The following is a 25,914-nucleotide window of genomic DNA, read 5'->3' as shown; positions in this document are numbered from 1 at the left end:
GACTTCCATGTCACATTACAGCTTCCCTATTCAACGTGGTGAAAATAGAAGGAAAGGGACTCTGCAACCTGACTTACAGCAACTGCTTTAGTTTGAAAAGAACTTGCATGGGCAGTTTTGCAAATATGTGGTGGTTTTACTTATGAAAAGAACAAAACAAAACAATGCAAACCATCAAAAACTCAGGAGAAAAAGCATATTTTCACTACAAATAATTTGAGCTCCCCCAACATATACAGACAAATAGATATACAACTGACATATGAAGTTAATCACATTCACAGAAGTGCCTTTACATATGTGACAACTGAAATATTAGAAGATTACAACATTTTTTATATTCTTGTCTCTAAACTGGAGAGACATGGATCCGATGGATGGACCACGTGGTGTATAAGAAATCTGCTGGACGGTCACACTCAAAGAGTTGATCTAAGTTTGGAGTGTTGTAGGCAGCTGCTAAGCCTTCTTGCCTTCCTAGGGAGCTGAATGAGCTGCTGGAGGTTCCAGTGAGAGCCCAAGCTGACCCAAGAGATGAGGTAAATTATTGACCTAGAGTGGAAAGAAGGGAGATGGGAATAAGATTTTAACTTTAAACACTGGTGAACTGCTGTCTTAGTTCATGAAGAACAGCTCATGAAGCTGTTCTGCCCCCGAATCCTCCTCTCAACTTATCAGGTCTCCCCTGTATCCAACAATCTCACAAGAAAAATCAGAACAAGAAAAATGCTCTTTTTCCCCTTACAAAGACACCACAGCACTATCCACCCATTTATGTTCTTTCTAGTGTACAGGACTGCAATAGCCACGAGTACAGTCTCTGCTATTCAGAGTCGAAAGAGTCATCCTGGCATTTATTTGGAGATGTAAGAAGCAGGAACGCTTGTAGAACTGTAAAAGTCTTCTCTTTCGGGTGAAAAGTGATGAGTGAGCATTCTCAGTTGGGCATCAAAGCTTCAGCAAACTTCAAATATTGAGAATTTAACATATGGCCAGATGTTGGTGCTGTGTATTACTCCAAGTGTACATGTTTAACTTATTTTCCTCTTTTAGTTTACACCTTTAATTCTGTAAAGAATCGTATTTTTAGTGAAATGCTACAAAAGCTTTTCAGTTGCAGTGCTCAAATTAAGACAGTTTTGGGCTCACTTCTGGTAGTTATTTAAGTCTGTATGATTTTAAGACTTGAATGACAGACTTTCCATGTGGCTTCACCAAAGCTATTTAGACAATGAGAAAAACAGACAAAAAGACTTGAGGAGGTTGGCTCTACGGTTAGTAGTAAGGTGTTATTACCAGGAACATAACCCACATTTAACCTCAGTGTAACAAGACAAAACCACCTTCAAGTCACTTGCTGAGCACCAGAATGAAGGGAACTTAGTGGTTCCTGTAAGGCTGTAAGTCATCTCAACTACGTTGGTTTTCATGATGATGAAGGCATGAGGTGTGCTGAAAACTTTTTGCCTCTCTTGGAGGTTTATAAAGGTCAACTCCCATGTGGATCCTGTTTAACCAGATATGAAGGCACTCTCCAGCCTTTCCTTTAGTAGAGGTACTTACAGGATTTCTCACTCCTTCCTGTGTCCAAATTAAGGAAATAGACAGAATAATGTTATCCCTAAAGCCTCCATTCCTGTTTGAAATATGATTGAATTAGACTCACATGAAAACTGACTGCATAAAGCTAAAGTCCAGGAAAAAAGTGCAGTGAATTGACAACTGTGTTGTAAAAATGCTCTAGCTGTTATGATTAAGATACCTATCTGGTAATACTAAGCACGGTGTGAGTCAGCTTTTGCAGCCTTCGCTTAATCCCACTTCATATTAGCCTTTTTGCCCTCAAGTCTTTCCCAGCTTGAAACTTTCCCAGCATATTTCCCTACTTATTAAATGGCTACACAGAGTGTGGTGCATCTGAACCTAAAATGTTTCTGCAGAAACCCTGGTAATTTCTCTAGGTTCCCTCTTCCCAGCTGTTTCATTCAGACAAGTGAAACAGCTATCGTGCGTAGGCAACAGAAAACATGGACAACAGTAAATCTGAAAAGAACTAGACCAACAGCCCGGCAGGACAAGCTACTTCCAGCTACTTCTGCAATTCTGATTCTCAAAGCCATTGACCTGAAATGTCAAAGTGAAATCAGCTTCTTAGTGTACAGAGGTGGTTAGTGTTTCTGTCCTGTACTGTTCAGACAGCTGCAGCGTGAAATACAATATGTACCATAAACTGGTTTAGGAAACTTGTGTGTGTCTCCTGTGCCTGATTCTATCATTATGAATTCATGGCTCAAACCTTCTACAACACTTGTGATTAAGGATGTTGTCGAGGACTGCATTGTATGAACAGCCCTTTGAAAGCTCATAGGTTTTCAGGCTGTCATTCTATGATGGCGAGCAACGCGCGACGTCCTTTGAGACCTAGCTGACCTTTGGCAGGTATGCCTGCTGCCAACAAATGAACACAAGCATTTGTCGGGTGAGCCGCCTCCACTCTGCACCAGGATGTGGACCAGGAAAGCCAGTGGAGGGCAGGACACGGTCCCTGGCTGCAGCTTGTGCCTGGATAGCCTCTTGTGTTTGCATTTGCCTGTCTGGAAGTATCTGTGTAAGTGTTTGCCATTTTAAACACTGTTCCATCTTTACAAGCAGAAAAATAAAGTAATGTTTCTTACATTGGTACCTCATATAGGCTACAAGAATTAGCCTCGTGCCGCAGAGAATGTGCTCTGAGCTGGGCACCCATTTGCAGTCATGGCCCTCCCCTCCTGCAACAGCTTGTTCAGCTACAAACCAAAATGTTAAATACTAAAATATATCTATAAAACATTATAGATGTTGCCTCTTTTTAATTCCTTATTCTTGCATAATTTAGATGGATTTGAATCCTTTAGTGCATGCTTTTTACTTATTGAAATGTCTCCTTTTTAAATGATGGAATTTCCTTGCATCTGGATATTTATTGTTTGTGAGTGTTGTAAAAAACTCAAGTTCACGAGTTTTAAATTTTGAATATTCAGGGTTTGGTTGGTTTTTTTTTTTTTCTGTTTCTGGTGGTAGGCAGGTTAGAGGTCAAGCACAGGCTTTGTGGTTTTATTCAGCAGAGGCTGAAGTTATCTGAATACTGCACCATGCCTTTGCTTCAAATCAAAGCAATAAAATACATTTTATTATATAAATACACCAGAAAAATACCCAGGGCCAATAAAATCAGTTGTAAATTACATGAAAAGTTTTGGCTACCCAGCCTGTCCTGCAGAATTGTTATCTCAGAATTTCACAGGTACTTTCATAGGTTGCTGTCAAGGTGAAAAATGACTGTACACCTGAGATTACCAGAGGAGCATGGATTTACAGAGGTCTACTGATCTTCTAAAATATATGAATCATCCATACTTATTAATTAATACTGTGCGAGAGTGCTGTTGAAGTCAGAGGAAAGATAGTGAATGTCCCGATATCAACCTTACAGGTAAAGTAAAAATATCCTGTAGGGCTAAATTTGTTCTTGAGGCAGTTACAATAGAGAAGGGACAAATTTAGAGTTGGGTTATCAAATATGTTCAGCCTTGGTCTCCCTTACACTCATGCTAAACAGTGCTCTGAAATTAAATAGTGTTTTACAGCTCGTTGCTTTTTGAGTGCAGCTGAGGCAATGTTGTCTATCTGCAGAATTTCACTAGTGATGTTGCTTCCTGCTCTTTTGATCCCAGGGAAATATCATGATGCCAGCAGGAGCAGGGAAGCTTCTGTTTGTTCTGATAAGCAAGAACCGAGAGCGGACCTGTCAAGCTTTGAGGTGCAGAAATAAATACCTACCGTACTGATGGGCTTTTCTGCTCACTCTGGGAGCACTGCAACTGAGGGGAATAAGCACTGAGCTGTGAATGGGTATTCAGATTTTGGCTCTTCTCTGACACTGACAAGTAGGCACACAAGTAGTTGAAACACCTTGGTATCTCAGGAAGGAAGTAACTGTCCCCAGCTGCTTTTCATTTCTTTGTGCTCTCTGACCTCCTACCTACCATCCTTTGAGGTCTTCCAGCAAACTGCTTATATAATAATTTTTTTAACTATTTCGTTCACCGCCCCCACACACACCCCCAAGTGAGTTCAAGTGTTAGTTTAGGCTTCTTTTTTTCCCCCCTAAATGTGCCTGAAAAGGCCTGGTTCGATGCAGAGTTCTGTAGGCAGATATAAGGGGGAAGACACTTCCAGCAGAGGTGGGAGATGGGGCAATGAGCATGGATTTCCAGCAGCACAATAGGGCATTTCTGCCCTCTCCTGTTCTTTGGTCGACCCACACAATCGCCCCAGGTTTTTGCATTCAAAAACTGATGCAAAGACCTTTGCTAATGTCATTAGGAGTATGTGAAGCAGGTGCACTTTTTTGTCCTTCTCACATGTCAGGTACACAGTCTGTCCTGCAAATCCACAGTTATCCAAACTAGTTCATTTCAGTACTGGGGCAGAATGACTGCTGTAGATACACTGGGCTGCTCTTCCAAATAACAAATGGATATTTTTGGACAAAATCCCTCCAACAATTTCCTAGAAAAACTGGCACTGTAGAGTAAGGAAGATCCAGGTGTTCGACCACTAAGGGCTTCTCTGTGCAAATGCAAGGGTAAGAACTGGTTTATGTTCAGTGGTTGAATAACGGAGAGGGTTTTATAAGGACAGCACTCTAAGGGCAGGAGAAGTTGTGTGGCCATATGGTAAACTAATGAGGCATTCTATATGCCATGTTTGTAGTCAGGGAATGCTACCTAAAATATTTACTTTGATTGAATAATTGTATTAAATATAAGTATTAAAATTATTGAGGTGTATTATGTGAATAATGGTTCAAAATCTGCTATACTACTGTAAAAAATCTAGACCTCACACTAGAAAATTGCCAGCCCAGCATGGCCAGACTTTAAGCAGCACTTTGCCTTATAAAATAGAAGTTAGAAGTTGGCTAGTCTAAAACTGTGAGTCAGAAAGCTGTCCGTTATAATTTAGACCCTTTTAGCACATGAGAAAGTAAACACTAGGAGGTAAATTAGTAGTTTACCAAGGTCACATTTATATTGAGGTAGAGGAAAGTAGTTTTCTTTCATTTTGCTCATAAAACAGATTCTCCTCTCAGTAGAAGATCACTTGTCATCACTGTAGTTTGATTTTTGTTTTCTATTTAAAACAAACATGACCTCAAAGAATTACTGACCTCTGAATTTACTTTTCAGAGAAAAGTGAAAAGTAATGTTTTCTCATCACAATGCTGAGAAAGCAGTTAATATTTCACTGAACTGTCTCTGCCCAAGGTTCTTGGAATATTATTTCAAAAATCATAAAAATCATATTCATTTTTTATTCAACTTAGTCTGTCATCCATTATGCCTGATTCAGCAAAGCGAAACTATGAAGGTGTTATACACATCAAGGCATTCACACATTTAATATCTGGAAAGGTCTCAACCTTTAACAGCATAACCTGTGCTGGTCATTCAAAATACTGCTTATACTGTGCTCATTGTGTAGGTGTATACATCCATTCATGTATTTTTTTCTTTTTTTTTTTTTTTTTCAATAATATCAAGAATGAGAATGATACCTGGCAGTGTGGTATCATGCTGAACCTCAGTTAATGACACTGAAATATGTTTTTGTATCTATGAAATCTCAGGCATTACAATAAAATCTGTGCCACTGCAGTGTGTTTTGCTACAGGACTGGTAGAGTGCATGGCTTTGCAACCCCTGCCGTACTCCGCAAACCTCCGATTCCCTTTATTGGTATGCAGGGTCTCTGTTAAGATCCAAGTAGACTACAGAGAGTCTAGCTAGACAACTGGATGATTGCTTTCATTCTTGAGATATGTTTTGAGGGTTTGCATTCTTGAAATATGTTTTCTACATGACCATCTGCATTTGATGATCCAAAAAAAATCACTATGGCTTTATTTTTTATTTTATTTTCAGTTTGTCATATTGATAGCATTGGCATAGGGCATTTTGTAAGAACTAATGACTCGTTCTCATCGTCAACAATTAGCTTTGCATGGACAATCACCTCCTTACAGTTAAATCATCTTGCAAGACTCACTTGCAAGTTATTGTTTAAATATATTGGCTTGTCAGTGTGTAGTTAAGGCCACATGAAGAAGGTTCTAATGCATTCATCTCACTGCACTTTCCCTCTCACCAATTCTGCAAAGTTTCAAAGAAGCCTACTGAAGTCAGTAATGCTTCGAAGTAAGTAATAGCCCTGTAAGCTTCTTAATCAACACTCGGCGGTCTCCCTGGTAGTGGTAGGCAAGTACACGAGGCGTATTTGATTAGCTTCTTGCTAAGGAAGAGAAACTTAAATCAGTTCATCAGAAAAGAAATGTCTAATCCTAAATTGCGTTATTTAGGATTCCTATCAGAGCCACTCCAAGCTCTTCATTTTATGATTTAGTGTGATGAATTATCTTTATGATTAAAACAGTATGCTCCATCAAAAATAATAACTACCATTCTTTGTGCCAATCATTCCAAGTGATAGACCTCAAACTGACTATTTTTTCATGGACAGCCTTTTCAAACTCACCATCGAACACCAAATTAGAATGATCCAAAATTCAGAGACCTGGAGCACTCACAGATTAACTGTGGAGTTAAGTGATACCTTTGAATACTCAGCAGATTTTTAGAAACCCTACTTAGAAGTAATTTAGCATATATTTTAAAAAATGCTTTTTTACAGTAGGAGAAGATACTGAAAACTGAGTTCAGTGTTGTTTGCACTTACATTGATATTAACATTTATTTTAAGCTCATCACTTGTATTGTTACATACTGACAATTTTCCACAAATAAGGTACGGAATTACGAGATGTTTAAGTAAAATTTAATTTTTGTACTTCAATTTTTACAGTTCTTTAGGGAAATATGCATACCATAGACATGAATCCTCTACATCATTTACAATGTAGACCATATGACTGCTGTGACAGTTGCAGTGGGTAATTATATATATGAATTAATTTGTCAGCAATTACTCTGTTTCACAAAATTATTTAGAGCTCAAAGTGTGGCTACACCCACAGAAGAGGAGTACAGATATCCCAGGAAGCCACTGACTGCATCTGAGATGGATGCCGAACTTCTAGGTTTTCTTTCATGTTCATTTTTTTTAGCCATTCTCCAGTATGGTTTTATTTAAAGCAAATCAATCATTTATTTACTTCCTTGGAATCTTTTTATTGATACAGAGACAGTCTGTAATGATATCATAGTACTAGGATGTTACAAAGGAAAAGCATCAAGAGTCAGAGCTCTTAAGAGGATTTATTTTAATTTCTTAGTTGGAAAAGAAACACTAGCTGGAAATACATATTAGGGACAACAAAGGAATGAACTGAGGCACGCAATGTGGTGCAAAGGTGGATTCATTTTACATCATTTTTCAAGAAAGAGAAGTAGATAAACATTGAAAGCATGAAAGTATATTATTAAGAGAAAAGTATAGATGTAGGAAAGAGAAAAGACAAATTAGAGGATTTTTAGCTTGGCAAGATGCTCAAGTTAAATATGTGCATCTATTCATTGTCATACAAGCCACAGAAACATTTCTGATTTGATCACTGTTGCCCTGTTAGAATTTTACAGGTGTCCCATCTTGAAATGACATTAGGTTTGAAATGCTCTGTCTTTGTAGTTGCCAAAGCCTTGAATGAAAGGCCATACACAAAGGATAATGCTCTAGGCCAAAAGACTGCATTGCTTCTGAGATCCAGACTTTCAAAATTCCCTACTACTTTGTGTGACGTGTTTTCCAGGTGTCTGAAGAGAGGTGAAGAGCCCCTGTGGTTAATAGTGACTGCTGAGAGGAAGAGACTGTAAAGGTCCTATTGAGACTTCTGGCCTTAAACTCCTTCATCACCCCGCTCAGATGGGCTGTGGGAAGGTGGTTGCCTGAGCTTCACTAGCATTGCAGGATTGTAGGGTGATTCCTGTCTGCAGAGGCCTCAGATGTCTGTAATCCAACCTCCTGCTCAAAGCAAGGTGAGCAGAGAGGCTGGACCAGATTATTGCTGTTGAAGGCTCTGAAAAGAGAGTCTCTCCTTTAAAGCAGTTCTCCATTATGTCAAGGATGCTCGTTCACAGGGAGCTGTGAAAATCTGTAAGACCTACCGATTACATCACATCTTCACTTGTCTTCACTCTTGATTTAGCTTCACTGTTTAGAAGCTGTGCTGTCCTTCCAACATGCAAACTTCTACTGCCTTCATGCTGATTGTATGTGATACTGCCCTCAGTCAAAAGAATCTGCAGGACCCAGTATTAAAGCCACATCTTTTCCTGAAAAGCCTTTGTTCAGTAGAACTTGCTTGAGGAAAAGGTTCTGAAACACCCGTTCTTGCATGCGCTCTCTCATTTTTGTTCACATGAATGAACTTTTCCATGCAGAATTCCTGGATTTAGGAAGATGCGTGGGGTCAAAAGTTGTAAGTACTGTCATCCTAAATCTGTTATGATAAGAGAGGACATGTGCAGAAAGCGTGCATAGAGCAGAGCTGTTGCACTTGCTCCAAGCTGGCAAGCTCAAATCCCATCAGCCTTTGGAAGAACCTACACACAGCAGGCTGCAGGATGGCTGTTCAAGCTGAGCCCGAGATCAAACTCAAATTTTATAAGATTACAGGCAGTCTATTTCAATGCCAATTCGAAAGTAAATCATTGCAAAATTTTAATATTCTTTTTTGGATTTTTTATTTGCTTTTAATCTAACCTGCTTGCACTCAGAGTTGGTTGTCCTGACATATTTATTTCTTATAGCAAAACCTAATGTTGTGTTCTGTATTTCACACCTCTAGTTCTTCAGAGCTTGGCTGACCCCATCTGCTGAAGGACCTGCTGTCTTTCTATAAAATCATGCTCTGTTTCTGAATGAGCATGCAAGCTTCAGAAGTCTGCGGTACAGACTGGACCTCTTGGTTTGCACCTAATAGCTCTATTCAAAAATGCTTAGTTGAGATCAGTGTTTAACAGCTTTGCTAAACAGATGAAAGGTCTTCTAGTTTCTAGAGGGCTGAGACTCTACCCTGAGAAAAAAACTGTAGGTAGGACACTGTAAATTGTATCGCACCTTTGGTCAGTCCCCCCTCATCTTGCAAAGCAGGTGCTTACAAATACTTCAAGGGAGCTGACTGAATGCGGATAGACAGTCTCTCTGGACTGCTAATACTGCTGCTAAAGCAGGGGCAGACAGACTACCTGCTTGAAAAATCAGAAGCCAAATTACCCATTTTCTGTTATAAGGATGTCATCAGCTTAAGGCAAGAAAACAGACCTTCAAAACATGAGAGCCAATGGGCTAAACAAAGCATTTTCTTCTGATATGCTTAATATGGGATGAGTTGACCTCAAAGCTTTTAGAACAAGCAAACAAAATAAAAGATGATAACTCAGTCACTGAATTAGCAAAATAGCTGCACCATTCTGGCAAAGTTATAGGTTACATCAATAAAGTACTTTCATCTCTACCTCACAGAAGTCAGAGAGTGATCCATCACATTATTACAATGTCAAAGCTATAAAAGAAAGAGTGAAACCAATATTATTCCTATATAGCTCAGTAAAAAGGCCACAAAGGCTATTTTCTGTAATGAAGTATTATGCATCATCTAGGCACAGTGGGCAAAAGTCATAATGAATATGGCTAAATAAAGCAAACCTTCACTACAAAGTGCCTGTGGCGATATTCAAAATATGACTTTCGTGCCTGATCTTCAGTTTAGGTGCATTGATTCACTAAAGTACAAAAAAAATCCTGCTTACCCTCTTAGCAGCTATCTATGCGGTGGACTGCACATACATAAGCTTTGCCTATATGAATCCCCAGCAGCATGCAAACAAGATCTGAGGTACATCTGAACATATAGCATGGCAAGTGACGCTATTTGATCTGGAAGTGAGACAGACCTAAATCGGCGTAATGACTTTTATAAATTGTTGATATATACCATAATGGATCATGGCATGAGCTTACCTATACCAGAGATCCACTGGTCAGCTGTTCTTCAAACACGTGTTCTGACAAAAAAAGTGCATTTTGTTGCCTACAATTCTCCTACCAAACATATTTAGAGACAATTCTGCTGGGCAAAGAGTATAGGGCCACTTTCATTCATTCATTGCTTTTTATTCAACAGATTAGGGTTTTGCTGTATGTAATTCATGGATGCCAAAATCCTCTATGAGATTTGTCTCTTCAAAACATTCTAAAGTCAGATCTGGAGTTTAAATTGTTAGGTTGCCACCCATAATGTAAGAACTGCAAAAGCTCCTCTAAAATGAATGTCTTTCCTTGAATTGAAGAGGTTTCTCTAAATGGTATACATAGTCAAATCCCAAACTGCCAGTCAGAAGTAAGTGTGGCCAGACTACTAGTTCATTGTGGTATGCCCATTAGAAACTGATGTGACGTTGATGAGGTGGTAATGTGGTACTTTAGACTCTTATTTTGTCCAGAAGAGGCTCACTTGGTGGTTGAAGTCTAGCACAATGTTATGGTTGATGACAGCACTGTTTAGAAAATCCCCAGGGGAAGTGTTGTTTTCACAAAGTGTACTGAGATTCTGCTGTGAAATAATTAGAAAAGCATTACTGCCTTTTCATTTTATTTTGTATCTTCTCTTATTTATACATGGTTTTCTGAAGAAAATACAGTGGCATTATTTAGTATGTACTTCTTGATGAAATTAGCCAGCTGGATCTTTGTTTCAAAAAGATCTTTTTTTCCCCTGCTCCCATCCCGCCCGACAGTTATTTTTAAGTAATTTATGACTTTATGACAGTATGTTTATTTCCACTCATGATAGAGCTTCTTACAGTAGACAGTCAGTGTCAGGACCTGTATTTAATTGTCATTTTCTAGCTGAATACCTTTAAAACACATCTGATTAATATCTAAATGTAACATAAGGATGTGCCCAGTTGGCCAAGAAAGCAAATGGCATCTTGGCTTGTATCAGAAACGGTGTGACCAGCAGGTCCAGGGAGGTTATTCTCCCTCTGTATTCGGCACTGGTGAGACCGCACCTTGGGTACTGTGTTCAGTTCTGGGCCCCTCACCACAAGAAGGATGTTGAGGCTCTGGAGTGTGTCCAGAGAAGAGCAATGAAGCTGGTGAGGGGGCTGGAGAACAAGTCTTATGAGGAGCAGCTGAGAGAGCTGGGGTTGTTTAGCCTGGAGAAGAGGAGGCTGAGGGGAGACCTTATTGCTCTCTACAACTACCTGAAAGGAGGTTGTGGAGAGGAGGGAGCTGGCCTCTTCTCCCAAGTGACGGGAGACAGGACAAGGGAGAATGGCCTCAAGCTCTGCCAAGGGAGGTTCAGGCTTGACATCAGGAAAAAATTTTTCACAGAAAGGGTCATTGGGCACTGGAACAGGCTGCCCAGGGCAGTGGTTGAGTCACCTTCCCTGGAGGTGTTTAAGGGACAGGTGGACGAGGTGCTGAGGGATATGGTTTAGGGAGTGTTAGGAATGGTTGGACTTGATGACCCAGTGGGTCCCTTTCAACCTAGTTATTCTATGATTCTATGATATTTGCCATGTTCAACACCTCCATCAATCACAAAGAATCGCATTTCTTGAATATATTTGTCCCATAAAATATCTACTTTACCTTAAATATACTAAGTCACACTTCATTTCAGGAATTCCCCTTCTATTACTTATTTTTATTCACTAACTTAAAACTAAAGTGGGTCAGATAAGAAACAACACATGAAATTATGGACTTTTGAAAAATCTTGACCAGTGAAGATCACTTGTTGCCAGCAAACCAAGGCACTGATACTGCATCCTGAAAATGCTTCACTTACTTACAAATGTATTTAATTCCACTTAAATAGGTCCTTAATCCTTTTTAAGCTGTCAGCATGAAGGACCCATAGTCTAGCCTTAATATAATGTCTTTCGTTTGATTTGATTTATTGTTTTAGCTCCAGAAGTGTTCCAGGCCTTTATGGATGGAGGTCCAGGATACTCATATCCAGTAGACTGGTGGTCGCTAGGAATTACAGCATATGAATTACTGAGAGGTTGGGTAAGTATGATGGGTTCTATTGTTATTTGACATATTGACTGACAGAAGTCTCAAAGTTTACAGTGTCCTTGAGTATACTCTTTGTGATAAAATCTGAGTGAACGAGGCTGTGGTTCAGGTCAGAAACGCTGTCCTGGGTCTTTCTGAGCCAGAAACATTATTAGGAAATTTTCATCCCACTTTCAACTATGTTTAAAAGTTTGCCTAAGTCTGTCTGAGGAAACGCTTAACATTTTGACAACTTCTCCACAATGCTAATTGGAACCAGTGGTATTTTTTCCCGATAGAAGTTGAGTTACTTCCAGCTTTACTATATATTTGATTCTCTTGGCTAATACCTTAAAAGAGCTAATGTAATATCCTATGATGCTTAGCCTAACTACAGAAAATGCTTATCTGCTAGTGCACTTGCTACTTATCTAATCAATTATGTGAATAACCTTAATGAAAAAGCTTCCTATATTCAAATATCACAGAAGATAATGGAAATTCTTTTCCATTTTTGTTCAGAGGATTGAAGATCATTCCTTGAATATTTACTATTCTCTATGGAAAACAGTAATTTAAACACTATTTGGGGATAATGAAGTAACTAAAGTAGCTGGGGCTTTCTTCAGTTATTAATTCCTATTTGAGAAAGAAGATTTTATTGCATTGTGGTATGCTGTTTTTAAGGAAGGAATATTTGATATTGCATGATGCTAACACAGTATCACTACACTCTCCTGCTAGGTAGACACTTTGTAACATGAGACAACACATCCCACAAAGACCTCACAGTTTCTTGTAGGATGAAAATCAAAGGAAACTTTTACAAAGCTAAAGAAAAATTATTATTCCCATTTTTAGATGGAAAACTATATTTCAGAATATCTGCACATTGTGACTTCAGATCAGAAGGTACATTTTTTAAAGGTCAAAAACTTTGCCTATCTATATGGTATTTCCATAGAAATGGTAAAAATCATGCTCCTGATACAAAGACCTCTCCCATGCGAAAGCTCAGTTGCTGCTCTCAAAGCACAGTAGTATTAGAAGTCTTTTGTTTTAAAAGAAAGGTCTTGGCAATTTTTCTCTACCATCATTCTCATAAATTACTGAGTTTTTAAGATGACATTCTTCCCAGGATGTAAAATTTAAACCTGAGCAGTTAACTCTGGCTGTGATAAACATAATACATTCTTAGCCCTAGTCACAAGCAGTAGTACTAGCTGCATGTATTATAAATTAAAAGAACATCCTACTGCTTTTATATCAACCCTTTCATCAATAAGTGTTTCAAAGAAAGCAGAACAATGAATAATTGTGTAAGGAAAGCTGACCTCCCAAGACTCATCGAAATAGATAATCACTTTAATAAATGAACAATTATGTAGGATGGTATCCATCTACCAAGTTCCGTACAGTCTTTACTGAATAAGTCTATCTGGCTACACACAAAGCAAAGCTGACTGAATGAATTTTTTTTTAAACAGAAACATTGCAATCTGTCCTTTCTTCCGCCAACCAAACCAGCTACTTCTTTTTCTCCTGAAGAGCAGCTCTTGTTCCCTGAGTAAGCTAAAGGGTGTCTTGGCAGCCCATGCCTTTGTATGCACTAGGAAAAGGTGTATTTTTTCCTGAACTGTATTTCTAAATATTTCTAGACTAGACAAGGCCTAAACTGACAGTAGTGATGGCAAGAAAAGTAACAGCAGGCTGAGGAACTGTGCTTAACCCGAGGCATGTTGCTGTCTGCAACAACGATGAGCTTTGAAGCTCCATCTGCTGCAGAAGTCCTGTGCAGATGGCTGCAAAGAAGCAGCTTGCGCCTACAAGGCTGTAAGCTAAATCTGATTGCAGGCAGTCCCCTGCTCCTTCACACTCCCACAGCACTTTGGTTCACGGTGATGGGAGAGCCCCATTGCCACAGAGCACAGAGATGGGCACTCCATGCAGCCCACACGCTCCTGCTGTAGCAGCTACGCAAAGATATGACTTTCTGCATGGTGCATGCTATGCATGGAGAAGACAGCAGGAAGGAGGAGGCAGCAGCAATGAGGAGCATTAGAAATTTTGATCATTTTCTGATCATTTCTCCGAGCTGTACATAGTGTATGACTCTGCCTTCCTGAATTCAAGATGACCTATGTAAAAGCAATTTCTTTTTACTGAGCTGAATTCCTTTTATTTGCCTCTGCTGTTGTCAGATGGAAGGGTACTCAAAGGAGATTCAGGATGCTCAAGGTACTGCAGTCATTCTCACGCCTTGCTCTCTACCACCAGGCAGCCAAGACAATGCTGTAGCTACAGGACTAGGTTGCATCCAGTACAGAGCTGTCTGGACCATTTTTTCATTATCCACAGTAGTGTTAGTGTTTCTCAATATGTTGCAAGCACATTTCTCTCCTTAGGCAGTTGCTAATAAAAGAACTAAAAATAAAAAAGGAAATTTCTGAAGCTTTGAATGAAACATCAATCTTTTCCCCAAGTCCATGAAATTAAACTAGATGATGCTAACCAGGACACATATCTGTCCCTAAAATATAGACAACTGCTAAACTACTATAACTGTATATGCCTTGCCAACAACAGAGACAAGATGAAGGAAAGAGGTTGTAGGTGGGATTCTTGGATTTTGACTTTCACTGCGATGTTAAAGGTTTACAATGAATTTTGGAAAAATATCATGAACAATAGCAAAATAGATTTTTTCTTTTTCTTTCACAAAATAGAACAGAGATCTGACCCTCAAGTAGATTGAATAGCTGAAAAGCATGGTAGATATAGGTGTGAAGGACCTCAAAAAACCAAGTTTATAATGGTTGTTTCTTTGAGTATCTATAGTTCAAAGTTAACTAAGAAAAATATTAAAAATCTCTGCAAATCTCAAGAAATAAAATAAGACCACAGAATATTAATAAACTTTAAAATCAGGTAAGTTTTTTTAAGCGTTTTTCCAGTGAGGAAAAAGGCATGTGCAGAAACATCCTCAACAGAAAAGCTTTCTTGTATTTATTCTCACTTTTTCCTTCTTTCAAAGATAATTATTCCTTAAAGCTGCTATTTTGAGAGCTAAATCACCATTTCTAACAAGTGGTGTAAACTCTGGCTCAATGACCATGTTGGTCACATTGCCGTATCAAATCTAAATCACTGGGAGATTACTTCAGGACAACAGACAGAATGTTTACCTTATGGCAACAATGCCACAGGTAGGGTAAAGCATATGACAGGTTATTTTGAACCTGATTCAAGAAAATTATGCGTTCAGAGCATGCATTTAGGTCCTGTTGAATTCATATGGGCATGATATAACTAAATGCCACAGACTGACTGTGAAACAAAGCAAAAAGATTTAAGCAATACTTGAATTCACTTTTAGAACATCCTAATGACTTGTTTGCATACACATGTTCAAATGTTAACATGTGCATGAATCTTCTCAAAGTAAGAATATTTTCTGGACCTTTACGATGAGTGACACTAATTCACTATGAGATTAGATAATTAACACTAGAGATATTGTTAAGTTATAATCTTGTACCAGTACAAGGCAGAAAAAATCAAGCGATGATTTGATTCTTAGTGAAGACAACGTGTGTGCCCTTTGCTGTTGAGGATATTGGATTAGAAGTTAACTCTATGCTGTGTATTATGTGCATCAATTCACACATTGCTGCTATGATGGCATTTGACTGCAGATCTCAAATCACTTATCACATATTTGCCACCTGCTGGGTACAACTTAATTCACAAGCACTCCACACTCTACCCTTCCAAAATAAAAGAACATAGAGTATCTTTCTAACAACTTGCATCACAAATACAAGTCTTTAAAACATATGTGCACAATGATTAATAGGAATATAAATTTGTATATAGTACTTTCATTTCAAAATGTTACATTTAATAAAAGATAATTCACAGTAATCTTTATGAAAAAACACTATGAAGCCCAGGGCTTCTCTTCAATTATGGAAGAATTTAGGCATTGCAAACATGGGACAACAGGTCCATACAACCCATAGGTTCACATAATGAGTTAATCTTAGATTTCAAAAAGGGCAAAGGAGAAGGATTGGTATTTGGAGTCTACATTTCTACTGTCGTCCTTACACAGACTTTTTAAAGCATTTTTAAATTTCTCTATATACTACTCAGTGAAATCAGGATGACAAAGCACCCTTCGAATACCACTTTTCCATTTAGTCAGTTTTGATTGAAAGAACATTATAGTACTACAAGTAAAAAAAAGTAAATAAGCCATATTTCACATAGAATTCCCCAGGAGTAAAATTATTCAACCATCTCATTTGAACTAATACTTCTTTTCATGAGAGAGAAATTTGCAGAGAAAATGAGTAATTACATTCGTTATATCCAAAGAAAAGCACGCACACAAAGAACAATTAGCCTTAAAATCATTATAAGATGTTTAGGTGGTTTTGATATTTCCAGAGTAAATAATACTGAGCTCAGGAGAATGTGAATTATCTACGCTCTTTTATCCATTCTTCCTGACTTGATATTGCTTTAACTTTATGCCAGAGACCTTATGAAATTCATTCGGCCACCCCCATCGATGAAATACTCAACATGTTCAAGATAGAAAGAGTTCACTACTCGTCTGCATGGTGCAAGGGCATGATAGCACTACTGAAAAAGGTAAGAAAACAGAAACACCTTCTGTCCTTTCTTCTCTGCTCTTCCAGAAGCCAATCCAGCAATGCAGAGGTGTCAGGCAAGCACACACATTAGGTAGTTAAATTTTCAAGGGTAAGAAAGCAGTGCTTATTCCTAGACTTTTCTGAATGTGAGTGGTGCAATATTTTCTCTTGAGAGGCTGGATTATTCTTAGGCTTAGATTCAGGCTTTTCATGGCCTACAAAAAATAGGAATCTAACATTTTGTTTATTTTAAAACAGATTCACTAGTGATAGTAAAACTTTAGGGATCAATAATTCCCGCTCTGTTCCCTGGCCCCATTCTCCACAGCCCTGGCTGAACATGTGGGAGAGGCAAGAAAGGACTATGTTCTCTGAATTTCTGCCAAAACTTCCAGCCAAGGAGCTTAGAAATGAAAAGGACTGTATTTCTCCCTATCCCATGCTGCTATAGTTGCAACAAAAAATGTTGAGCCACTTTTCTGTAAGCTTCACTAAGCTACAAGACAGGGATCATTCTGAATGCATCATAACGCTGGAACTTACCTTCCTAAAATCCTAATTGTTTGTTTGGTTTAATTTTCTGGCCATGCTGCAGGGATCATTTGTCTCTTTAGGTATTTCAGGTCATCAGCACTGACATTTGAGCAGAAAATGTTTGTGAATAGAGCAAAAGAAGATCAATTTCCTTTACAGCAATGAGCAACCAATGGTTTTGATTGATGAAGCAATGAGGTGGTTAATTTTAACTCATATGAGAATGCTCAGTGTAACTATATCTTCATTAAAGATGAAATACAAACTGTTGGGTGGCATTGAACTATGATGTTTCATGTCACTTGGACTCTTGTGTATTTGTAAACAGACTTTTGTGACTAGTACACAGACTAATACACTTCATGCCTGCAAAAATTGCAGGTCGTGATTCGATTATATCTGTATCCTATGAGTTATTACTTCTTTTCTTTTTAAGATTTGGATTTCTAGGAGTTGTTAAAGTATTCCCTAGCCATTTTCCTACTCTAAACTGTGTATCATACAATTTATGCCTGTGTGATATGTATACTATTTAATACGGCACCTAATCCCTTAGGAAATGCTTTGTGCTTGATCATAGCTCCTCACTAAGGACCCAGAGTGCCGACTTTCAAGCCTTGCCGACATCCAAAGCTCTCCATACCTAGCTGATGTCAACTGGGATGCTGTTCTTGAGAAATCTGTGACCCCAGGCTTTGTTCCTAATGTAAGTCAATATCCTAGGTGAAATATGTTTGCAAATTCTGACTTTAATTATCACTGCTGTTTTATTTGTTTGCACTTCCATTTATTGCTCTTCAGTGATTTAGTTCTCACAGAAGTATTACCGTGGTTTCTGTTTTCAATTACTCAGTCACAGCTAAGGCAAAATTTGGCCCATTTTGTAAGGTCACAACAAAAACTAATTAACCTTGGTTCACTTTTTTTCCCCTTTCAAATAAAAAACTTTTTTTCAGAATTTGCATTTCAGCTCTTGGAGCAAATGATTGTCAAGACTTAACTCTGAGCCAAAGTACACCAAGAAGACCCTATCCGGGTGCACATTAGAGTTCTTGTTAAATGAGATAGGGACAGCACTCAGCCCTGCAGAAGTGAGGGAAAGAGAACATAGACTAACGGAGCAAAGGCAGTCAGGTGCGTTGCCAAGACAGTGCTGGCAGCTTTTGCTCTACTTCTTGGCACCTAACCAGAGCCTTTCCTGGAAGCAATATTCTACAGGAGAAGGAAGCTGTAGGTGAGCAAGCAGAGCTTCCCTCAGGGAGCTTGGGAAAAACAAGTAATACAGCAGGTAACTGCCACAAGAGGTGAAGAAAAAGACATGGGTCTCGTAACTGCCACAAGAGGTGAAGAAAAAGACATGGGTCTCTTGGACACTTCAGAGCAATGTTAACCAAGAGTGAAAGCCCTTCTTTTTGCATTTTAACTTAATGGTAGCATGAACTGAAAGCTTGAGAAGTGAATGTCATATCTACCAAACCAAGGCCAGGACTCCTTCCCTCTTACTCAACACTAGTGCAGCTGGAATAACTGCTATGCCATGCCAGGCCCGTCCCTGCATTCTCCAAGGTTGATACCCCAAGCAAAGTACTGCAAATTAAAGCTCCTCCCCGGCCTGTCGAACTGCAAACTCTCTTCTCTATCGTGTCACGGATCTACACCATGATTGGAGACTGCTCCTCCTTTTTGGTGTTTTTCTCTGAGTTAGAGCTGCGCTCTGAGATACTGGAGGTGTGGGCTGACTCCTTCTTAGACAAAACCCAATAGATTAGTTGGACCTCCAACTCCTTTATATAGTAAACACTGCTATTTCAGGAGACCACACTTGGCCAGGCATTTTCCAAGAACTTTTCTCTCTGCTGCTGCCAGTAAAACCTTTACTGATTAACTGTGACCATATAACAAAATATTTCTTGGATTTCAGGCTTTGGATCAAAGAGTGAATTGGGGCCAACATACACTGTAATCCAGGGAGATTTTTATAAGTACAGAGTTTTATGACTTTATAGCTTGCCACTACTGTCAGCAGCTTGACATGGGGGAGGTCTGTGGTAGGAAGGGTCCATTGTTCAATTTCTCTCTGTATAGTTTGATTCCATAAACATTGTTCTTACCTGACTAGTACATGTATTTCTTTATGGCTTATCTAGTTTCTTTACATTTACCTTGGGCTCACATACTGTTTCTATATTTTTATTTGTTAAATATTTGATAAAGGAAGTAAGATTTTTTTTAATGTAACTTGCTTTCATTTTTAAAAAATCAGAATTTAAGTGATGTATTTTTTTAAGTGCCCATGCAGATCTTAAAACTGCACACACACAAGAAGGAAATTGATATTGATTAACTGCAAAGAATTATTTATTTTAAGGAAATATAAATAAGCTAAATATGTCTATTAAGAAATAATAAAAAACAAATAAATTTTATTAGACCTGACTGGATAGTGTGCAGGAAAAGGTATCAGAGAGCTTAATATTATACTTGTAGTATACAGACTTTTAGGAGTAAAAATAATGGAGTGATCTCTAAATCAAATGTTTCATTGTAAAACACGAGTTATACAAGTGTTTTCTGATGGGGTTTTACTATTAGGTGCCTTTTGTTGCTCAATAATATCAGCTATTTATATATGACTTATCTTAGTATTTCCACCTTGATGGTGATAATACTTTAAAAAGGTTTAGAGGCACTCCGCATCCTTTCTGCACTATTGCAGTTATTTATATTTTACAGCCCTAACTGATGAAAACCTTGGGCCAGATAAATCTCTCTTATTGGGGACCATAGTCACTGTAGAACTACATCTGTATGTAACTAGGAAGAGGATCTAACTCTTTATAATCACTTTATAATATGATTTTTATCTTACCTCCCTTATTTAAACTTCAAACATCACTCCAGGCCTAAAAAGACAGTTTTCATTTTACAGATGTGATTACAAAGCTGGATCATTATTAATGCTATTAACACTTGCCAGGCAAACTGAAAAAACATAACGATGCTTCAAAGAGTAACTTTAAATCCTTTTGTACCAGAAAGGACGACTGAACTGTGATCCTACATTTGAACTTGAAGAAATGATTTTGGAGTCCAAACCTCTCCATAAAAAGAAAAAGCGACTTGCCAAAAACAAATCCAAAGATGGAGCTAAGGAAACCTCCCCACTGGTAAGTTGGGGGCTATGACTGCAGTCAGTGGCGTTTCATTTACACTTTTTAATAGACAAACTCAGTTATGTTCTGTTTTAGCGTGTTTGAAAATAAACTGTCTGTCATTTTACATATAGTATAAACCGTCTCCAAGGCAAGATGAAAAGCAACCATTTATTTCAGTCAAATTGTTACAGCATGTTTAAGTTGTAATCATTTTTAAGAGTCTCACAGATGCTCATTTGAAGTATGAAAAAGTGTTGTCAGTTGGCAAATGCACTTCCTACACATGGACAGATAGTTATAAGAAGTATTTATCCATTGCTAGTACCAAAAATGAAAAGCATGCCGTGAAAATCTCGTTATTTTTAAATGTTTTAGCGCTGTCTCTTGCAGTCTTAACTAATGTGTCCCAAATAGAAAGATTCATTGTATAAACAGTCTAAACTTCTAAGAAGATTAAAAAATAACCATTTTCTAGACCTGAATTTTCATTTCAGTGAAGTTTTATAAACTCTGTTTCTACTCCTAACAATTTTGAATGCTTATGGAAACTTTTCTTCTTAGAGTTAGCAGACATAAAAATTCTCAGGAATTCTTTGGGGGGGCGGGGCTTCTTCCAAAGGAAAGAAAGATTGATTGTGCTACCATGGCCCACTTTTGAAGAGCCTTCAGAACGCCTTCTGATAGTATTCATTCATGAGCCTTTTTGTTCAGTATCATTTCTGTTCTTGTGATTTTTGTGTATGAATTTCCATCTTTTTTAATCAACGTATTCATGCTGTTTCTTAAAGAATGTACACCTGCAGCAGTGCTTGGAAACCGTTAGGAAAGAATTCATCATATTCAACAGAGAGAAGTAAGTGCATTTCTTAATGCTCGTTTAGCATCACTACTGAAATTATTTTGAGAACCACTTTTTTTCCTTCCAGAGTAAGGAAAAGTGATTAATGATCACAGCAGCAGGGGCTAAAAGGCTGCATTTCCATTGATTTCTTCCTTCTACAGTCTCTGGTGTGATAGTTTTGCAGTTCTATCTCTGAAGGCAAGCAGAAATGCTTGTGGTGAAATTATGCTAGAGCGGTAAGGCAAATGTCACTGACACTCCAGAGAAACTGTTAGCAATTAAGAAATGGAATACAATACAAGGGACTACTTTTTCACAACTCGAACAAAACCAAGAGAAGTGATAGCTCATGACATTTTAGTTATATGAACCTCAGTGTTCTGACTTGGAAACTCTATTCATACTTTGCCACTATAAACCAGTTTATTTTAACAGTAGTTGTTTCAGCAGAGTTAAATAGTAAAACTATTATCAGACATGAAACAAGCACTTCAAAAACTAAGTGTCAGCCAGAATCCAGAGAAAAACAAGAGTGAATCCCAAGGATGTTAATAATCCTCCTGGTCCAATTAATACTCTATTTCATGTAGTTTACTGTGTTTGAGTTGCAGCCATTATGGGCCCATTTGAATTAATGGATATAGCTCGTTACAGGAAAGGTTCTCCTGTCTTGGGTCAAATGATTGCATTTAACCCTGGTATATTCAGTGGTTTTATTTGAACTAATTGTATCTGCAAGTCTTTCTAATGGAGTTGTGAACTGTTAGACATTAATTAAAAAGTTGTGACTATCTTATTTAATGCTTACAGTGCAGGTAACTACTGTCTTCTGTAACTAAAAATGGGAAAGGAATCATCAGCTTTGAGCAGATGATGTGATATCATAAAGGAAATTATGTCATGGATGGCCCCATTTTCTTGTTACAACCTCTGTCTCGGAGATGTCCATGCCCAATACTGACTGCTCACAGAAACTACAATGAAAACTTGCAAAGACTCTTACAAAGACCCTACAGATTCTTCATGTCATTTTGCATGGTCTCTAGCACAGGAGAGATATATGTTTATGTAAGAGCCATAAACAAGAACAGACAGACCAAGCCAGCTCATAAAAGCTTTTCAAAAGGGTCTTGGTGGACTTAGAATCATAGAATGTCGTGAGCTGGAAGAAACACACAAGGATCAATGAGTCCGAGTCCTGTCCCTGCATACTCCAAAATTCACACCATATGTCTGAGACTGACTGCTCTGAAACAGTTCTCTTATCGGTGAACTAGGGAAAGACTAAATTTTGTAGATTTATTAACCCAGAAAATCGAAGTTAGTAAGATTGTGATAACAAGCTAAGAAAAATATTACATTGATAAATCAGTCTAATGTATTTTCAAGAAGCTATTCTTACAACTAGTGCATTTCCAGATATGACTCTAGAATCATATATCGAGGAAACTCAAAACACAGCAGTTTTTGAAAGATAAAATTAAATACCAGATTTTGTTAAAATACCTTAAAAATCACATTGTGTGTGTTCACTAGAATTGAACTTCTTTTAACATCATTTTACTGTTTTTTTTAAGTCTTTTTTAGCAATGCATAGTAAGTCTTTTAAATTTTTATATTGCACAACTACAGTAACAATGCAAGCTATAAAGGACTCTGAAAGGCTGATGAGAGATCAAGGAGAAGTTTAGTTGGAGTACAAGTAAAGCCGAAGCAAAATATGAAACCCATGCTCTTCATTCAGAAGAGCATGTGTTTCAGTCAGTGCTTGATTGACATCAACAATGTAAAGGAAAGATATTTAATATAAACCTACAACAGATCCTGCATTGTCTAAAGCCAAATCACAATATTTCTTGTGTAAATTGTATGAGAGTTGAAAAAGGACATGGAGAGAATTTTATACTATTTTTCAAAGATAAAAATACTAATAAGGCGGAAAGCGGAGGTCAAATTTTTGAAGTGCCAAGTGAATTCAAGTTAATGGGAACAAAATAAGAGCAATGACAGACACAGATGCCATCATACCAGAGAGAAAAGACTGCACAGGATACACCAGAATAATTCATAGTGGGTTTCCTTAGACTTTTCTATGCCCTCCAGGCTATATGTACACAGATTTCCAAAGACACATGGTCAATCAAGTTCTTAGTAATAGCTGCAGATGCTGAAAGGCATTAAAGTTTCCTGCTAACACAAACATAGAGCAGAATTACTTATGTACTCTAGCTGTTTGAAAATATCTGCCTACTTCCTTAGATATTCATTACTTTCTTCTACAAAAATCATAGAATTGTAGAATCTCTAGGTTGGAAAAGACCTCTGAGATAATCAAGTCCAACCACACCTGTCTACTACTGAACCTTCATCTACCCTTCATCTACCTATCTTTTAAATACCTACACGGCATTCTGGACAAAGAAGTATGTAGTCAATGGTTATCCGCAGTGGGTAAAAACATTTAGATTTGCATATCCTTACTTAAGCACTGGTAGTTATACAGTGTCTTCTGGTGAAATTATTCAGAATTCACTGGAGAGAGAAGAAGGAATGGAGGGAACACTAACTATTCCCAGCTTCTCTGTATAAAACACCAGAAAATAACTCTATCAGACATACACATTTGCAGAAGATGAAAGAAAACCATTTTCCATTTTTCTAAGACTTGTTTTAATGCAAGATTACTACCTCGTGTCCTAAAAATAGCAGTTAAAGAACTCCATATGTAGTTCTATGTTTCAGTTTAGCTAGGCATGTTCTCAGTACTGTTAATCCTATAAAACAGTCTGGGAGATCTGGGAAATCTGAAGGTAATACAGCTTTCATGTCTGCAAAATGGATACTGAATATCCCGAAGTCTTCCCATGATGCAAGTCAACAGTTGTTCTTACGATACACCATTTCTTATAATAAAAGGAAAACTGAAGCTGAGGTATGTTCACCCTCCACAATAAATGCAATTCCCTCTTGGGACACTCATATACAACTCCTGATAGCAGAACAGCTGACCAGGAGCAGCTTTAGGAATGTGCAGCATTCATGGGTTAAAAATACTTTCTTCTCCATGCAAAATGGCTAAGCTGTTTTAAAGAGGTAGCTTTATACCTTCATCTCCATTTGTGCAGGAAACATGAAGGTTTCAGAATGAAATCCCTTACACTGGAAGTAGATTTTATCTTGATTTGATTTTTGCCAGTGCGTCATATACCAGAGTGGCTGAAGTGTCACTAGATAGAAGGCTTAATTCCCATTTACAAAGATATTTCAGTGGATGTGAGCTACAGATTAAAATACATATTTGTCTTTTGACATGGCATGAGTGTGTCATCTGACCATATTGACATTATCTTGCAGTTCCTTTAAGAGAGGGGTACACACTGTCCTGATCCAAAGTAAAACAGGAAAATCTTTTTACATTCCAAGTTTGAATGTGGTGCAGGAAATCTTTTCCATTCTTAAGAGTGTCAGTAAAATCTCTTACTTAGGTTTGAACGCGTAAACTAAATAAACTGTGATCTAAAAATGGTCCATTTACTGTGTCTTAGCTGGAGAATATGATCTGAAGTTGATTTCAGGGACTTGTTTCGCTCCTTTTTTTTGACAAATGATTATTTTTTTCCTGCCTTTAGTTCTATTTCTATAGATAGATGCTTTATTATATCCAGAAATGCAGCACCACATGTTCTGCAGTGTCTGAATTTGTCTTCCTATAGACTTGCCATAAATTTTTTGAGAAGCTGATCTTATTTAGAATCTGTAGGCTATATTTTCAATTTCTTTGCAGGGGAAAGAATTATCGTAAAGATAAATTCACACTGTTTATTCACAGCTTTATTTAAAATCTCAGAATATATTGTTTTGCTATTTTTGTGCCATTATCACTAAAGGAATCTTTGTGTACATCTACAGCTCTTTATGAATGTCCAAAACCTGAAATACCCCAAAATGAAGAAATAAATTTCAGTATTTCCTAGTAGTGGAATCACATTTCTCACCCTTTATGGTTCCTGTGCCTCTTCATCTCTCTGAAAGATGTCTTTAAGATTAAAGAGGCGAGCAAACAAAGAACAGAAGAGAAAACACAGGAAATATCTGCTCCTTAGGCAGAATAATCCTTCAGCTGGATGCTTCACAAACTTGCCATCAAACTTATCAGCCTGCTTAGGAAAGTAAAATCATATAGCCACATTATTCGGAGCAGAAAATGTATTTCATATTATGTGAAAATGGGTTTGAATTCTGCAGAGCTAGTTTAATAAATGGGATGGAGGGATGAACAAATATCCGTGCTATTAACGATGCTAGTGGAAACTTTAGAAAAATTACTAATGATTTTGAAGTGGTAAGTTTTTTTTACTGAATAGTAGTGGCCTGCAGTAACATTACTGCGATATTCAGCTGTCTACCCCCACTTATCTGAAACAGGCTTACGCCTTTTCTAAGATACTGGTACAGCTGCTTTCTCTTCTCAGCATTTGTTCAATGCAACCATACTAAAAAATTCTGCCCCTAATTGATGCAGTCAGATGGATGCTGCACATCTCGCATGCTTTTCCTACTGCAGTTCCTACTGCTTGGCCATACTTAGTTCTTTCCTAAAGGGTACTGAACTGCCCTAGGTGAACAGACAACTCTCTGTCCCTGGAATAAACAG

At 37.9% G+C, this 25,914-nt stretch overlaps 1 protein-coding gene across 5 annotated transcripts in view; it reads left to right on the top strand.

The window, feature by feature from the left end:
- Positions 1-25,914, top strand: part of STK32B (serine/threonine kinase 32B) — a 168,380-nt gene that overhangs the window by 126,281 nt on the left and 16,185 nt on the right. For 4 of the 5 annotated variants that reach the window (XM_054066349.1, XM_054066352.1, XM_054066348.1 and 1 more), the window contains 5 exons: positions 11,978-12,081; positions 16,612-16,728; positions 17,845-17,970; positions 20,300-20,431; positions 21,208-21,272. In XM_054066349.1, coding sequence (XP_053922324.1) covers positions 11,978-12,081; positions 16,612-16,728; positions 17,845-17,970; positions 20,300-20,431; positions 21,208-21,272 — 544 coding nt within the window. The remainder of the gene's footprint in view (positions 1-11,977; positions 12,082-16,611; positions 16,729-17,844; positions 17,971-20,299; positions 20,432-21,207; positions 21,273-25,914) is intronic. The other variant, XM_054066350.1, reaches the window with a different exon arrangement.

This window comes from Cuculus canorus, chromosome 4, assembly GCF_017976375.1.
Source record: "Cuculus canorus isolate bCucCan1 chromosome 4, bCucCan1.pri, whole genome shotgun sequence".
Lineage (NCBI taxonomy): Eukaryota > Metazoa > Chordata > Aves > Cuculiformes > Cuculidae > Cuculus > Cuculus canorus.
This window is presented reverse-complemented; position numbering and strand designations above follow the sequence as displayed.